At 25.9% G+C, this 16,983-nt stretch overlaps 8 protein-coding genes across 8 annotated transcripts; 4 read left to right on the forward strand and 4 right to left on the reverse strand.

Annotated features, from left to right (window-relative positions):
• Positions 1-465, forward strand: DICPUDRAFT_149430 (uncharacterized protein; the record flags this gene model as incomplete). The annotated part of the gene is made up of 1 exon (XM_003285498.1): positions 1-465. A coding segment is annotated over one exon (465 nt), but the record flags the coding sequence as incomplete, so codon positions are not given.
• Positions 466-865: 400 nt separating this feature from the next.
• On the forward strand, positions 866-1,216 carry DICPUDRAFT_29534 (uncharacterized protein; the record flags this gene model as incomplete). The annotated part of the gene is made up of 1 exon (XM_003285499.1): positions 866-1,216. The coding sequence occupies one exon, from the start codon at positions 866-868 to the stop codon at positions 1,214-1,216; it is 351 nt and encodes a 116-aa protein (XP_003285547.1).
• Positions 1,217-1,689: 473 nt separating this feature from the next.
• On the reverse strand, positions 1,690-2,652 carry DICPUDRAFT_149432 (uncharacterized protein; the record flags this gene model as incomplete). The annotated part of the gene is made up of 3 exons (XM_003285519.1): positions 1,690-1,793; positions 1,882-2,363; positions 2,432-2,652. 3 exons carry the CDS (start codon positions 2,650-2,652, stop codon positions 1,690-1,692), a joined length of 807 nt encoding a protein of 268 aa, XP_003285567.1.
• A 164-nt stretch (positions 2,653-2,816) lies between these two features.
• On the reverse strand, positions 2,817-3,231 carry DICPUDRAFT_149433 (uncharacterized protein; the record flags this gene model as incomplete). The annotated part of the gene is made up of 2 exons (XM_003285520.1): positions 2,817-2,939; positions 3,076-3,231. The coding sequence occupies 2 exons, from the start codon at positions 3,229-3,231 to the stop codon at positions 2,817-2,819; spliced, it is 279 nt and encodes a 92-aa protein (XP_003285568.1).
• Positions 3,232-3,878: 647 nt separating this feature from the next.
• DICPUDRAFT_76474 (uncharacterized protein) lies at positions 3,879-5,116 on the reverse strand (the record flags this gene model as incomplete). Its single annotated transcript, XM_003285521.1, has 4 exons — positions 3,879-3,891; positions 3,959-4,341; positions 4,428-4,805; positions 4,973-5,116. 4 exons carry the CDS (start codon positions 5,114-5,116, stop codon positions 3,879-3,881), a joined length of 918 nt encoding a protein of 305 aa, XP_003285569.1.
• A 1,271-nt stretch (positions 5,117-6,387) lies between these two features.
• Positions 6,388-7,766, forward strand: DICPUDRAFT_46161 (uncharacterized protein). The gene is made up of 2 exons (XM_003285500.1): positions 6,388-6,754; positions 6,852-7,766. The coding sequence occupies exons 1-2, from the start codon at positions 6,480-6,482 to the stop codon at positions 7,705-7,707; spliced, it is 1,131 nt and encodes a 376-aa protein (XP_003285548.1). The 5' UTR covers positions 6,388-6,479; the 3' UTR covers positions 7,708-7,766.
• Positions 7,767-7,913: 147 nt separating this feature from the next.
• On the forward strand, positions 7,914-9,566 carry DICPUDRAFT_76476 (uncharacterized protein; the record flags this gene model as incomplete). The annotated part of the gene is made up of 1 exon (XM_003285501.1): positions 7,914-9,566. One exon carries the CDS (start codon positions 7,914-7,916, stop codon positions 9,564-9,566), a length of 1,653 nt encoding a protein of 550 aa, XP_003285549.1.
• Positions 9,567-10,840: 1,274 nt separating this feature from the next.
• Positions 10,841-15,755, reverse strand: DICPUDRAFT_29512 (uncharacterized protein; the record flags this gene model as incomplete). Its single annotated transcript, XM_003285522.1, has 3 exons — positions 10,841-15,283; positions 15,381-15,574; positions 15,695-15,755. The coding sequence occupies 3 exons, from the start codon at positions 15,753-15,755 to the stop codon at positions 10,841-10,843; spliced, it is 4,698 nt and encodes a 1,565-aa protein (XP_003285570.1).
• Between the last annotated feature and the right edge of the window lie 1,228 nt (positions 15,756-16,983).

Here is a 16,983-nt window from a genome sequence, read left to right on the forward strand (position 1 = left end):
ACAGGACCAACTCCTGCCTATCCAGAAACTGGTTTGGTTTTTGGCGCCAGTTTAGGCTCATTTATTGGTGGATGGGTCCGTAATCATTATCCAATTCCACAAAGTATTATTGAAATTTCGACCAACTCCATCGCCGTTTCACTTCAATCAAGTCCAATCATTTTAAATATTGTTCGTATCGTTTTGGGTCTTGTTATCGTTGGTTTGGCAAAGGTTCTATCAAAGAAATTCTTTTTCTTTGCATATGATCTTGCCTATAGAGCAAATACAAATAATGATCAATCTCAACCAATTACAGCCGTTTCTTTTGACCCAAATAAAAAATTAGTTGTCACTCCAATGATTGAAGCCTACTCAAAACTTTTTGTTTACTCTATGGTCAGTTTTTCAATTTGTTACATTGCACCATATATTTTTTATTTATTAAACATACAAACCCCAATCGATTTATCAACTCTTGTTTAAATCAAATAGTAATATAATAATATAGTAAATAATAATAATAATAATAATAATAAGAATAATATTAATAATAAGAATAATATTAATAATATAGTTTTAAAAACAAAACAACCAACAATATTTAAACTTTTTAATTTTTAAAAAAAAAAACTTTCAAAAAAAAATAAAAAAAATGTTTGTACAAATATCTTTTTAAAAATATATCTTATTTTTTTTTTTTTATCTTTAAACAAATTTATTCATCTTTCATTCTATTCTTTTTTTTTATTTATTTATTTTTTTTTATTTTTTTTTTTTATTTTTTTTTTTTTTAATTTTTTTTTTTAATTTTTTTTTAAATTTTTTTCATTTTTTTTTAAAATTTTTTTTATTTCATATATAACAATAAAACAGATACATCAAAATGATTGGTCAATTAATTAAAAAATCAACTGGTATCACTGGTTTAAAAGTTCAACCCCAAGCTAGACAAATTTTATCAGAATTATATAACCAAACATTAACAAAATTACAAATCATTCCAACAGAATCAGCATACAGAAGAGATATTGAATCAATGACCAGATTTAGATTAAATGTTGTACAAAAAGAAACTGATATCATTAAAATCGAAAATACCATCTATGGTGGTCAAGTCGAAGAATTAATTGAACAAGCCAAAAACGAATTAAAAGTTATTGATGTTGTTCATAAATCAAGAGCTTGGGAATCTGATAAAAATAAACCAACTGTTGTCCTTTATTCAAAATTTTAAAATAATAAAGTAAAATAAACAATAAGCAACATGGATAATAATAATAATAATAACAATAACAATAAATAAAACCTTTTTAAATAATATGCATTAATACACCAAAACAACACCTTTTACAATCAAAACATAAATCAAATACTGTTAATAATCGATTAAAAAAAAAATAAAAAAATAAAAAATAAAAGGATTATAACTTCTTTTTTTTTTTTGTATACAAATAAATCATCGTTTAGTTTTATTTTTATTGTAAATAGACTTGGATGGTAATTGATTGTGGTAATAAAGAGATTAAATAAAAGAGGATAGATGAAAAAGATTTTATTTTATTGTTATTACATCTAAAAGATAACGATGATCTAAAAACTTTGATCTTTTTGAAAATAATAATATTAAACAAAATTAAGGTTTATTTACAAAAATTTAAATTGTATTTAAATTTGATAATTTTTAAAAAAAAGATTTATATGAATAATTTAACTGTCGTAATCGTATTTTGGTATTGGTCTTTGCGGGATTTGTGACTCAATGTTTGTTATATTTTCTCCATTATTTGATTTTTCTGTGTTTGGATAGAATTCTAATAGAAAAGACAAGAAAATAAGTTTTTCAAATTATTAGTTATTTTAAATTTTTGGTTTTTTTTTTTTAAAAAAGGTTATATTTACTTTCTTGGTTCCTGTCAAGAAGATCGTAATAGGCTGCTTTTGGATCATTGCCTGTTTCGATGTTTTCTGGTGGTGATGCGGTATTACTTTCATTATTATCATTATTGTTTTCATTTTGGTCATTGTTCGCTATATATTGACCATTACCATTATTTATGTGTTGGTTGTTGTTATTATTGTTGTAATGATCATTGGGTCTATTGGGGTATGGATTATTACCTTCATAGTTTGGATTATTTGGACCATTATTAAAGTGTTGGTTGTTATTGTAGTTTGGATTTTTATTAAATGGTAAACCGCCGCCTCCATATGGGCTATTATTATTAAAGTTATTATTATATCTTGGTGGTCCTCTGTTATTAAGTTTTGAGCCTGCATTTGAGTGGCCAACTTTAACAGCTATACCTTCAATTAAGCCACCATTCATACCATTTATTGCTTTTTCTACAGATTCACTATCTTTAAAATTTACAAACGCAAAACTAAAAAAATAAAAAAAAATTAATACTAGGTTTAAATAAAACAACTAATAAAATCTGTGTTATCTTACCCTCTTTGTGGGAATATTCTAATTGAAACAATTTCGCCAAACTCTTTAAATGAATTTTGTAAATGAGGTTCTTGAATGGATTGTGTTAAATCACCAACAAAAATTGCGTTTTGATTATTTTGTTGAGCCATCCCATTGTTGTTATTATAATCTCTTGGTTGATATCCACCATGGTTGTTATTATTAAACCTGTTATTATTATATCTATTATAATTTCCCATTATTGTTATTCATATTATTATTCATATTACTATTCATATTATTGATTAATTGAATAATTACTATTCACTATATTATTATTGATATTGGTTTATTTCTGTTATTTAATTGGCATCATCAAATTTCACCACCATCTTCAACATTTGGAAGTCTGTTCTTAATTTTTTTAGTTGGTGTTTCCATATTTGCTGCTGATAAAAGATGTATTTGGATACTGATTTTTTGGGATTGTCGGTCTTTTAAATCCTGATGCCTTGGTTTCTGTTGTGGTTGAGTTGCATTCTAAACTCTAAAATTAATAAAAATAATATATTAATAAAATCAAACCAAAATAAAATTAAACAAAAAATTGTATTTTTAAAAAATAAAAAAATTTTTTTTTAAAAATTAGGATCTTATATAAATTTATAAATAAAATTTTTTACTTTTGCTAAAACTTTTTTTGCCTCTTCGATTTTCTTTTTTTGCTCTTCTTCTTTTTCTTTCCTTTCTTTTTCTCGTTTTTTTTCTATTTCTTCATATTTTTGCTTTAAAGATTTTTCTTTATCATCTAAAGAATTTGTTGATCCTTTTTTTACCATTTATTTGTTTATTTTAAACTCTATATCTTTATTATTACAATTATTTGTTATTATTTGTTATTTTTATTTGTTATTTGTTATTTGTTATTGCTGTTTTACCTATTTGAAAATATAAAAAAAAAAAACAATTTTTAAATTAATTATAAAAAAAAATTAAAAAAAAAAAAAAAATTAAAAAAAAATACAAAAAAAATTAACGGTTTTTTTTAAAATTATACACAATTACTTTTTTAAGATTTAATTTTAAGGGCTGTAATGTACCAAGATTTTTCGATATATCCACCAATCCTTTGATCATCTATAGGTTTTTTTATTTTTATTTATTTTTATAGTTTTGTATGATATTTATAAAATTTTAAATAAAAAAAAAAATAATGTGTGATTATTTGCAGTTTTTTTTTTTATTATTTTTTTTATTTTTGCTAATATGTGAATTGCTAAATTTAGGAAAAAATATTTCATATTATTTTAAATATTACAAAGTTTTATTTAGATTTTTGAAAGAAAAAAAAAAAGATTTTATGATTTTTTTTTTTATAAAATATATATGCATACTGTGGATAATTATTTTATTATTAATTAAAATTATTATTGGTTATTATTATTCATTATTATTGCTATTTTTGATATTTGGTATTTGGGGATCTTTAAAGGAAATATCTATAGTAAATTTAGATTAGTAAATCGTATTATTTTTATTATTATTTTAAAAATATTAAATACTTACTCAGGAGCTGGTTTTTTGGCTGGAGCACCTCTTGATTCCTGGGGAGCAGCTTCAAAAATAGCAAAGTTTTTCTTTAAATTTTCATCCAATTGTAAAATTGCGGCTACATTACCGCATCTATAGCAATAGTTTGGTGCAGACCATACAGTTACCAATGTTTCATTAAACATGTATTTATAACCTTCCATAACCAATTGATGCGCTCTACATATAAATTCTAAATTATTATCATAGTTAAACTTTTGAACTACATCTTCACCAAATAAGAAACCAGCACCACGAGGACTACCATTCCATCCTGGTATATCTTCTGGATCAGACCACATTAAATCACACATTGGACCTTCGTGTGGGACTTCTTGTTTTCTATCAATTGCTCTAATCTAAATAAAATTAAAAACAATTAATTGTGATGGTTAGTTGGTTTATTTGTTGGTAAAAAAAGTTATATGGTAGTTCTGGTACTTACTTGGTCTAAGGTATTAATAGATGGGGATAAACCACCATGAACACAAAAAATTTTACCATCAACAAGAGCAGAAAGTGAAAGATAATCGAAAATTTCGGTACAGTATTTCCAAACAGTAACAGAACCATATTTTCTAACACATTCTTCGTAGAAACCATATACTTGAGTGATTTGTCTTGACTCGTGGTTACCTCTAATTAATGTAATTCTATCTGGATATCTAACTTTTAATGCTAATAATAAAAGAAAAGTTTCAACACTATAGAACCCTCTATCAACAAAATCACCCATAAAAAGATAGTTGGTTTGTGGACAATCGCCACCAACTTTAAATAATTCTTTTAAATCGTAAAATTGACCATGAATATCACCACAAATCTAATATAAAAATTATTATAATTTATTAAAAATTTAATAATAAAAAAAAAATTAGAAAATGGTTAAAAAAAAACTATTGGGAGTGGTGTGTGATATTTTTTTTTTATTTTTTTTTTTGGGTGCGTTTTAGAAATTATCTTTTATATAGATATAAAAAAATTACATACGGTAACTGGTGAGTCAACTCTTTGAACATTTCCTTCTTCTAATAAAATTTCTCTTGCCTTTGAACAAAGTGCTCTAACTTCACTTTCCTTGATAATTTCGCATCTTTTAAGTTGCTCGATTTGTCTGTCTAAGTCTGATGACATTCTTTTATATATTTATCTTTTTTTAAAAAAAAATCTTTTTTCTTTATTTATTACAACAATTGGGGTTTTTTTTTTTTTTTTTGATTTAAATCTATTATTGGAATATGATTTAATATTTTGTTATTATTATTATTATTATTATTATTTCTTTTATTAATTTACAAAAGTATAAATTTATTTATTGATTGAATTTAAATAAAACCTTCTATAGTAATAAAATAATTCAATGTTGGTAGATTTTAATTTTGTTATTATTATTATTATTATTACTTTATAAATAAAAATATATATAAAATCAAAATTATATAAAATAAAATTATATTGAAATTTTAAAAAAATTAAATAAAAAAAAAAAAAAATTTTTAAAAATTTAAAAAAAAATTAAAAAAAAAAAAATTAAAAAAATTTTTATAAAAATATATTTTTTTTCCTTGTTATCACATTAATTTCTAATCAACATAATAAATTAATTGCATTTTTAAAAAAAAAAAAAAATAGAAATAATTTATCTTATTGTTTATATAATTTTTATTTATTCATTTTTATATTTTATTTATCTATTTTGTTTTTTTATATAATTTTATAATTTTTATAATTTTTTAATTTTTTATTTTTGATCATGCTTTGTATTGAGTTATATTACTAAATTGAATCCATTTTTATTTTTATTTTTTGATTGTAAAATCCCAATTATTATATTTTTTTTTTTTTTTTTTTTTTTGTTTTTCAATTATCTATTTTTAATAATATAAACACCAACATTTAATCTAAATTTATTCTTCTTTTAATCAGGATTCAGCCAATCTCAACTACCAAAATTAACAACATTTTTTCCATATATTAAACAAATAAAAATCTTTTTTATTTTTTATTTTTTTTTAATTTTTTTATTTTTTTAAAAATAAAAATAATTGTGCAGCTATCAAACCACCAGTTACCCCCATCCAACAGAGTTTGGCATTGCATTTATATTTAGAAATAATAAATTACAAAAAATGAAAATTTTTCAATAATTAATATCTTCAAACCCCCAGAAAATAAAAAAAATAACTTACACCACATAGCTACCTTACCCCCACAAACAAAATCAACAAATTTCAATACATAACCCATGAAGGGTATAGCTATTCATTAATCAAAATTTTGTTGTAAAAAACCTTTTAGCTGTTAATATTTTATTTATTTTTAAATATATTTTTTTAATTTTTTTTTTTTTATCAAATGGGAAAAAAAAAATATTTAAATCATTTTATTTACTAAAATCTTCAAAGATCAAAAAAAAAAAAAAATTTTAATTTTTTTTTACAAATAATATTTCTATAATACATATACAACATATACATATTTATAATATACATTTACAATGAAAAAGTTTTTAATAAATATATTTTTATTATTAATTATTTGCAAATTATCAAATTCACAGATACCAACCGCAGCTTTATGCACAAATGACCCAAATATTATTGAAGGTGGTCTTAAATGTAATGGTACAGGTGACTCTTGTGCATTAGGTTACTATTGCTCAAGTAATAAATGTATGAAAACTACAGAGTTTGCTTCAGCTTGTCAAGATGACTCAGAATGTTCACCATATTATTGTAATCAAGGTAAATGTGGCAATGCTTATTTTGCAATGTAGGTTTCTTATAATGTATAAAATAAATTTAAATTTATATATATATATCTAATTTCTTTTTTTTTTTTATTTTTTTTATTTTTATTTTTTTTGCAGTGCTGGTGAATCATGCACCAATGATAAAGACTGTATCGGTAGAACACAACTTAAATGTGTAAGCAATGTTTGTAGTCTCCCAGAAGGTGCTTCATGTACCCAAGCCAATGAATGTGGACTTGATAAAAACTGTAAAGACTCTAAATGTACAGCAGCCTCCAAAGAAGGCGATGCATGCAATGACCGTTATGATTGCCCAGTAAATTTAGTTTGCACCTATTCAAACAACGATGCTTCATCAATGACCTGCCAAAAGCCATGGACCAAAGCAGTTGGCGATAAATGTGATAATTCAGTTGATGCTCAAAGAATTCCATTTTTCTATGACTGTGATATCGGAAAGAATTTATACTGTGGTGCCAAAGGTGTATGTGTTGCCGACAAACCATCTGAATCATGCACAAAATGTAATGAGGGCACTGCTTGCTCTGGTTACAGTGAATCATGTGTTTGTAATAACCATGGGGTTTCAGCCGAAGTTAACAACACTGAAAAGTTTGGCGTTTGTGTTCCTCAAGTCTACATTACAAACGAATGCAAAACAACATTTAATAATTTAATCTCATGCTGTGCTGAAAATAGTTGCCCAATGACCCAATCTCTTTTATTAAACCAAGGTTCTTGTGCATTCAAAAAATGCAGTCAATATTCATGTGAAATGAGTAACTGTTTCCGTGCCACTGGTGAATATAACATGCTTAACTTGGCCAAAACAGCTTGCAAATCATATAAATTACCACAAGATTATACCTCCAAATGCCCAACCTCCAATGATCAACCAAATCACTCAAATTCAATGTTACCATCAATTATTTTCTCGATCATCTTTGTTTTTGTTATGATTATCCTCTCATAAAATAATAATTTTACAATAAATGCTTTATATAAAATTGTATACACAATTTTTTTTAAGTTAATTACTTTAAAAAATTTTTTTAAATTTTTTTAAATTTTTTAAAAAATAAAAAAAATAATTAATAAATAATAAAAAAAAACAAAAATCTTTTTCTCAAACACTTTAGGGTTAATAAATTTTTAAATTTTATAAACAATAATAATTGAATGGATAGTTTAATAAAAGGCATTTCTAAAAAAATAAACCTAAATAAGGACAACGATAAAAATAATAATAATAATAACAATAATAACAATAATGAATCTCTTCCACAACTATCAAATTTTTTACAAAGTCATATTATAAAAATATTTTGCAGACATATAAATTATGTAAACAAATCAATTTATTTTACAGGTATAATGGACTATAGGAAAGTTGAATTCGAAAACAATCATTTAATTCTAAAGCTTGCATTGGTATCTCGTTTTTGGTTTAACACATTATCCAATAATATTACAACTTGCGCAGATTTTAATTATAATAGTAGATTAACAGATGCTATATTTCAAAAAGCACGAGAAACAATTAAAGGAGGCGCAAAAATCGAAAATGAAAATGATGAAAATGATGAAAATGATGAAAATAAACTTGTACCATTAGGAAAAGATATTAGTTTGTATTGTGGTGATAAAGAATCAAAATTTTCAATTATCAAAAGGGACAATATAGAATCAATAAAATTACATTTCGATAGTTGCGAAACCATTTCATCGTTCTATAAAAGAGTCAGTGACACTATAGATATTACATATGGCGAATCTCCTTCAAAGGTTTTGCTTATATTAAAAGAAGATTTAAAAAATTTAAAAAGGGTTATAGTTAGAAATTTAAATTTATTCTCAGATTTAAATAGAAATATTTTTGGACCCACTTTCAGTAATATTCAACTTATGGAGTTTGTTATATCACCCAATGCCAATGTAGAGGCAATAAAGTCATTTAAAAAAATCAATTCATTGATAATTGGTACATTTCCGATATTTCGTGAAGGTGTTCTTCAACTTGAACAGAATAGAAATATCATCAGCGACTGTATCAAATGTATTTCGGGTATGAAACAGATTTTTGTATATGCAATAGCCGGTGTAGATTATTTTGGGTTATCTGGTTATGCCGAGGAAGAAACAGAGGATAATACTAGGGCCTTTAATATAGTTCCAATCACCGGGTCAATTAATTATTTTAAAGACATAGAGGTATTTGAATGCATAAACTCGGTAATGACCTTCAAAGATTTATATTGTCTTTTAAAAGCCACACCAAATTTAGGCACTCTTTCAATTGGTTTTTGTATCGATGGACTATATTGGCTTCTTTCTGAAGAAGATGGGAAACTATCGGAATGCGAATGCTGCCTCATACCAACAATTAACGAAAAAAACGAAGACCCAATGTCAAAAGAGCAATTTCAACATTTGTTTTCAGATATTTGCGATCAATTAAAATTAAAAACTAAACTTACCAAAATCTTTGCACATAATCAATGTTCAAACCCATTCATTCCTTTAAATGAAGATAATTATAAAAAATTTACTTCATTTTCAAAAAACTTTACAAAGTTGTTCTTGAGCCCCCCAAATTTAATAAAAATTGGCCTATTTGGAATGAGTAAAGCCGACTATATCAATGATATCCTAATAACTAGTAAAAATAGAAATATTAAAGAATTTTCCATGGATATAGACAGAGAAGACTCGGCTCTAGAAATAGTTAATCAAATGGAAATACTTACAAAGCAATACACCCATATCCATTCATTAAAAATATACAAAGGAGCAAAAAAATATTTTTCTTATAAAAACAAAGAAATAAAATAAAAATAAAAATAAATAAATAATAAAAACCAATACTATTTTGTTTAGATAAATTATATATAATTATTTACCCATATATATTGAGAAGCGAAATATTTATCCCTAGTTTATAACTGTAATGATACAAAAACTATGTATTCTATAATCCAGGGAAATATATTTAGCTCATCAAATTATATAGATAACTCTTACAGAGAAAATAATTATAATATTAGTTACTAAAAAAAAAAATAGAAAATAATAAAAATTATTTTGTGCCCTGATAATGAAATAATAAAAAAATAATTGAATGTTAAAATTTTTTTTTTTTTTTTAAATAGTGAAAAGTGTTTGAAAAATGGCACTTAAAAAAATTTATAATTTTTTATATCTTAAATATTTAGTATACATATAAATAATTTTTGACACACTGTAAAAGGGATATTTGAATTTACTCACCCGATAGTAAAGAGGTGGTAAAAATTAAATTAAAAAAAAAAAATTAAAGAAAATATTAAAATATAAAGGGATAGTGTTTTAATGATCTATATTCATTTATTATACATAATTCCCATTATTTAATTGATAGTTTATATTATAATTTAATACAATGAATCCTAATTTGTAGTTTTATTTAACACTCATTTGAATTAAACCCGTATAAAAATTAACAAATGGTGTGTTAGAAAACATTTTTTTTAATTTTTTTTTTTAATAAATAAAATTTAAATATAATTTAAATTGTGGTTAAGTGTGGTTAAGTGTGGTTAAGTGTGGTATTAAATCCTAAACAATATATCTTTTGTAAATGTAGCACAGAATAAATCAATTATTCTAATTATATAATTTGTTGCATAGCTCCAATTGTTAAATAATAAAAGATTACCCATTAATAAATTAATGGGAAAAAAAAAAAAATATAAATGATAACAACCAGTTCTTTTTAATTATTACCCATATTAACTGATTTGTTAAATTATTAAAGTTTCTTTATTAATTGAGAATTTAATAATTACATTTTTTTTTTTCAAATAATTGGATCTATTATAATTAAATAATTTAAAGTGTTCCCGAAAAAACAAAAAGAAAATAGTAAAATATTGTTAATTTTTAAAATAGAAATGAATTGTTTATGAGAGTTTAAAATAAAACAGTTTTTTTTTACACCGTTAAACACCAAAAGAAATATAACAATAAAAAGAAACATAACAAGAGAAAATACAAATTTTTTTTTTTTGATCACTTTAAAAAATTTTATATGAAATTTTTATTTGCTATAATAATTATTTTTATATTTTTTACCATCTTCTTGTAAGGTTACGATTGAGTCTTTCTAATTCTCTATTTCTTTCATCTGCTGCAGAGGCAAGACGACGATCCATGTACATTTGTTCTTCGTGACGACGTTCGGCTTCCCAACGATCTTGTTGTCTTTGAGCTAAATCAACCTTTCTATTATAACGTTCGAGAGCTTTATCTGGGGTAACCAAAAATTCGATTTTATCTTCAACTTCGAGATCGTGTGGAGCATTATTAATGATTGGACCAAGATTGACTACAATAAGAATATGGTCACGTGATGGTGGGTTCATCCATGAAGCTTTAGCCCAATCGACACCAAATTTATTACGATCGAATTCACTTTCGTTAACACGACTATTACCATCTACAACAATAGTATAGGTACGAACATCTTTAAGTGCATCTTTGGCGGCAAAGTTTTCACGACATAATTTGACAAGTGGGTGAATTTGGGTATAAAGTGAAATGATATGTTTGAGAACTGGGAAATATTCAACAACAGCAAGGAAACTACCGTGCTCGATAATCTTTGACCAATCAATTGAGATATGAACATCCAATTCGACAGCTTCTTTAAGACGACTCTTGGCTTCTTGGAAGTGTTGTGGTTCGTTACGAGAGATATATCCTTTAACGATCATGAGACGAAGATCCATAGCATTTTCAATCTTTCTACCGATAGTTTCGTAATTGCCGGCATTTTCTTTAATTTTACTGAGTAAAACTTTAATACCAACAATAACTTTAATGGTTTTGCTAGATTTGTCATATGTGATATCTACACCTTGTGGAACTGAACCTGCGACAATAACAATCTTTGATAAGTTACTTTGTACATGTGATTTAACTTCACTGTATTCAACAACTCTACCAAATGCGTAGTTCTTTGATAATTCCATTGAAACTTGTTCAGAAAAGACATGAAGATATTCGCAATAGTTAATGATATTACAACTGAAATCTGGGTGACTGATGATCGATTCGAAATCTACAACAACTTCAACTGCTTTACCAACAGTAGCTGCAATAGCATTTTTACCTGGTGTATAATCGATTCTCTTGGCAATCTCCTCACGAATTCTAAGATCTCTAAGTTTGAATAATCTTTCAATATCTAATCTCCACTCTTTGGTTTCTACTTTACATGCACTAGATAAATTGAGACCTACAACAAATTCTGTGCCATTAAAGCCAAATTCATAGTTTTCTTTTTGTCTTGATTCACTGTTAATAACAAATTTAAGTGTGGTCATTTGAGCTTGAATAGATTTCTTGATAGTTTCATAACTTAATAACTCTGAACTTGGTGTACTATCGATCCAGCCTTTTTGAAGAAGGTGAGCAAATGATGCAATAACCTTGGTGTAAATATCTTCCTCTAAATCGACAATGAAGCAATCGTTATTAATAAAACCTTCATAATCTACAACGACTGGAACTTGTTTACCGATGAGGGCACTAAATGATTTAGTGACATCCTCTAATGAGCCTTTGGCTTTTTCGATAGCTCTTTGAATTTTAAGTGGACGAGTTTGGAGCATAAGTTCGAATTGGTAGTTCCATGGAGTGGTTTTATTCATTTTAGCATCTCTAAAGTTAATTGTAAATGATAATTCACCATTTGAGAGTTTTCCTAAAGCAACTGGGTCTTTTGAACGTGATGGAACAACACGATTTTCTGGGTCGCAATTGATAATAATTTTGTTAACTTTTTTGGTGTATTCAGCCTTGACGATTGGGTCTTTGCATAATTCCAAAACACAGTCTAAACCTCTAGTAGTAATTTTAACTGCAACCTCATGAATGCATTTATATGAGGTTGAATCATCTCTAAAAGATGGAACATTTCTCCAACTATCATAGTTGACAACAACTGGAACATTTTTACCTGTAGCAGAAGCAAGCTTTTCGACAAAATCTTCGATGTATGGGAATGTGTCTTGAATAGCACATGGGAATGCAACACCAAGTGTTTCTTTAAATTGAGTAATTAAACCAGTTTGATTAAAGTGATAATTGGCGGCATCGTGGTAAGTGATAAAGAATTCCCAAGTGCTTGGAGTAGTGTTTTTAATAACTTCTTCTTTGTGTCTAATGATATTACGAAGAATGAATTGATTACATTCGAGGAATGCATTCTTACCGACATCATAGGAGCAAATATCACGAATTGAGTTGTTGAGAACTCTTGGGAAAGTGGCTGCAAGTGCCAAATTCTTTACAATGGAGCCATACATTACGACTTGGTTTTCGAGTGGCTCTTTATCGACTAATTGCCAATCGAAAATGACTGAGCTTGAATAGTCTTCGAATGGTGTGACTGGGATGTTATCCAAATAGTTTGGTTTATAGTTAACTTTAACAGCTGTATCGATCATTTCTTTAAGGGCTGGTAATAATTGATCACGAATAGTAACTTTATGAAGACGAGCAGTAATACAGTTTGTAAACTTCTCTTTGAATGTTTTACAACCCTCACTACGATCTTCAAAAGTGGTGATGATATTTAAAACACCATTGTCAAGCATTGCAACACTTCTTTTATCGAAAATGGTTTTACCTGGAACAGCTTGTGCGAAATTTACTTGGGTTATTTCTTTTAATAAAATTTCGATTTCATTTGGTGAGAATGATAGAATTGCTTGGAAGAAATCTGTTAAAATTTGATTTGTTAATGAAATAACATTGTTTTCAATATTTTGACCTTCATAAAATTTTACTGCAAAGGTAGCCCAATTAATGGAGGTACCACATGATGGTGTGAAAACCATACCATCCTTATTTTTAGCGCTCTTGTGGGCATTAAGACGGATATCAACTTCCTCTTTAACAATAATAACTGGCTCTGGTTTCTTTGGAGTTGGAACTGATGGACGTGATTGAAGAGCTTGAATTACTTTTGAATCCAAATATAAACCACAATTACCAAAATCTTCAAATATAGTTTGAACTGTTAAATGACCATCTTCGTAGAGGACCTTCTTTAATGATGATGAGGTACCTTGGACATGTTGAATTGTGACTGAACGAAGATACTCAACAATGTTATTTCTGTTGGCGAAATCGGTGCATGCCATTTTAATTGCAATTGTAACATCACGTAACAAACGATATAAAGCAAGATTTAAATTTCTAATAATTGTATTTTGTTTGACTGGTGATGGGTAAACCATAATTGAGGCCCAATCAACATAAATTGGAACACCAAATTCTTGATCCTTTTCGTCTACAACTTTAATTTGAGTGAGGAAATAATCAACTTCACGTAAATAAAATTGGGCATTAAATTCTTCAAGTTGTGGCTTAAATTCCATTTCTTGTCTACCTTTTGGTTTTGGTGGTTCTCTTACAATTGGTGCAACAACAACTGGTTGTGGTGGGGCAACTGCAACTGGTGGAGCAACAACTGGTTGTGAAGCATAATGTGGAACATAGGCTTGAACTGGTGCTGGTTTGGCTTGGTATGATGCAGGAATTGAATAAGTTGGTTGTTGTGGTTGTTGAGCTACTGCTGGTTGTTGAGCTACAGCTTGTGGAACCTCAGCAACTGGTGAGACTATTTTAGCTGGTGGGGCAGCACTTGATGGTGGGGCAAACTCTTGTAAACCAGATGTAATTTTCTTTTCAAAGTAATATGAGCAATTGAGTGCATCTTCGAATGGGACTTGGATGACTAAAGAACCTTCAGCTGAAAGGAATGCTTTTTTTGATGTGGAAGCTTTACCTTGAACATTTTGGAAAACAACTGAAACCATAAAATCTGCAATCATTGGTTTTCTAAATTCTTCTAATTTTTGAATACCTGGTAAAATTTGTTTACAAATGTTTGGAATATTGGTTTTCATTGATCTTAATACAGCTGAATAATCTTGACCTGAAGCTGAAATGCTTGACCAGTCAACACTAACTTGTAAATCGAATGGTGGACCTGGTAAAATCGAATTGTCAACTTTCATTGGTTTGCAGGCTGCAACAATTTCATGCTTAAGACCTTCCCATGCACCATTTGCATAAGTAGGGATTGAAAGATCAATAAAGGCAGCTGATGGAGCTGTTGGAATAGCCATTGCCGGTGTTGATGCAACTGCTGGTGATATGACTGGAGAAACTGGTGCTGGTTGGTAAGATGCTGGTGTTGCCAATGGTTGTGGAGCTGCTGCAACTGCTGGAGCTGCTGCAACTGTTGGTTGTGCTTCAAGGGAAGCTACTTTTTCTGGAATTGGTGCGCCTTGTTGTGGACGGAATTCATTTAAACCTGTAACAATTTTCTTTTCTAAATAATATTGGCAATTAAGGGAATCTTCAAAAACTGTTTGAATCTCCAAAGTACCATCTGGATAAAAAGTTGATTTTTTTGATGTTCCTGATTTACCTGGTACATTTTGAATAACAATTCTAGTTAAAAACAAATGAATATTTGGTTTATTAATTGCATCCATCTAAAATTGATAAATAAAAAATGATGGGTTCATTAATATATTTTTAAAATTATTTTGATAATTTTTTTTTTTTAATTAAACTTTATAAAATAACTACCTTTTCTAATGAGGAATCAACTTGTTTTAAGATATTTGTAATATTGGTTTTAATACTTCTTAAAACACTAGTTCTGTCACTTGTTTTATATTGTACAATTGAACCCCAATCAAAAAAGATTGGAACAAATGAAACCATACCAATTATATTTTGATCATATTTAATTTTAGTTTTCTCAATAATTTCAAAAATTTCTATGTTATAGTTGTAATAAAATTATTTATTATTAATAACAATTTTAAAAATAAAATAAAATGAAATTGAAATTAAAATAAAAAAGGTATAAAAATTAAAATAAAAAAAATTAAATTTACCATCTCTTAAAGTATTTTGGGCAGCATCTTGAAAATCAGGAATTGGTAATATTGGTGCCATTTCTTTATTTGATAATTTACAATAAATAAAAATAAATAAAAAAATATAAAAACTAGAATCTATATAAATACAATGTATAAAAAAAAAGTAAATAAAATGAGTAAAAGAAATGAGAAAAACTTTGAAATAAAAAAATTAAAAAAAAATTTTAAAATAATTAAATATAATTAAAAATATCTTTTTTAAACGTTTTGATCAAAAAAAAAATTTAGAAAAAAATAAAAATAAAAAAAAATATTTAAAAGAAATTTGGTTATTTCTTAAAATTTTAGCTTTTTTTATTTTTATTTTGTTTATGCATATTATTATTCGGTAATTTCGTGCCGCATGTGTCGCAAAATTTAAAGTAGAAAAAAAAATACTATGATATTATAATCGTCATTATTTTTATTATAATTATCTTTTTTATCAATTTTATCATTTTTATTATTTATTATTTTTTATTATTTAGGAAGTAGGTTTCACTGGTTGTTATATTTTGTCATTGTTACCGTAATTGACATTTTTTAGAGAAAATTGCAATAATAAAAAAAAAAAAATAAAAAATAAAAAAAATGGTTTTTTTTATTATGACACATCACTTTTTATTAATTGCGAAAAATTTTGGTTTATATCCATTATTTTTTTTTTAAAATATTTTTTTGTTAAAATATTTTTAAATTGTGTTATCTATTATTTTATTTGTGAATAAAATCAAAGTTGTAATTAATAAATGATTTCTGAAATCAATTAATTGAATAAATAAATACACACACAGATACATTATATATACATAAAAATAAATATTTGTGTCGATTGGGTATGTGTGTCAGATCTCACTGTTTTGTATTACTTTTTTTAAAAAAAAAAAAATATTTCAAAAAAAAATCTTTTTCATATTTTTTTTTCTTTTTCAAAGAGATTATCATAATATAGTATGCTTTTAAAAAAAAAAAAATGGTTTTAATTGTTGATGATGTGCGAAAGGAAAAATTAAAATTAAAATTAAAATTAAAAAAAAAAAAAAAAAAAAAATGATTTCGGTTTTTTTTTTCTTTTCTTTTCTTTTCTTTTTAAATTAAAAATTCACTAATAACAATAATAATAATTTATATTATTTATTATTACACCTTCATTATTTATTATTTGTTTATTTATTTTATTATTTATAATAATAATATTGATAAAAAATAAACAGTTGACTCAACACATTATTTAGTTAGTGTGCATATTATATTTATATTATATA

This window comes from Dictyostelium purpureum, assembly GCF_000190715.1.
Source record: "Dictyostelium purpureum unplaced genomic scaffold DICPUscaffold_48, whole genome shotgun sequence".
Lineage (NCBI taxonomy): Eukaryota > Evosea > Eumycetozoa > Dictyosteliales > Dictyosteliaceae > Dictyostelium > Dictyostelium purpureum.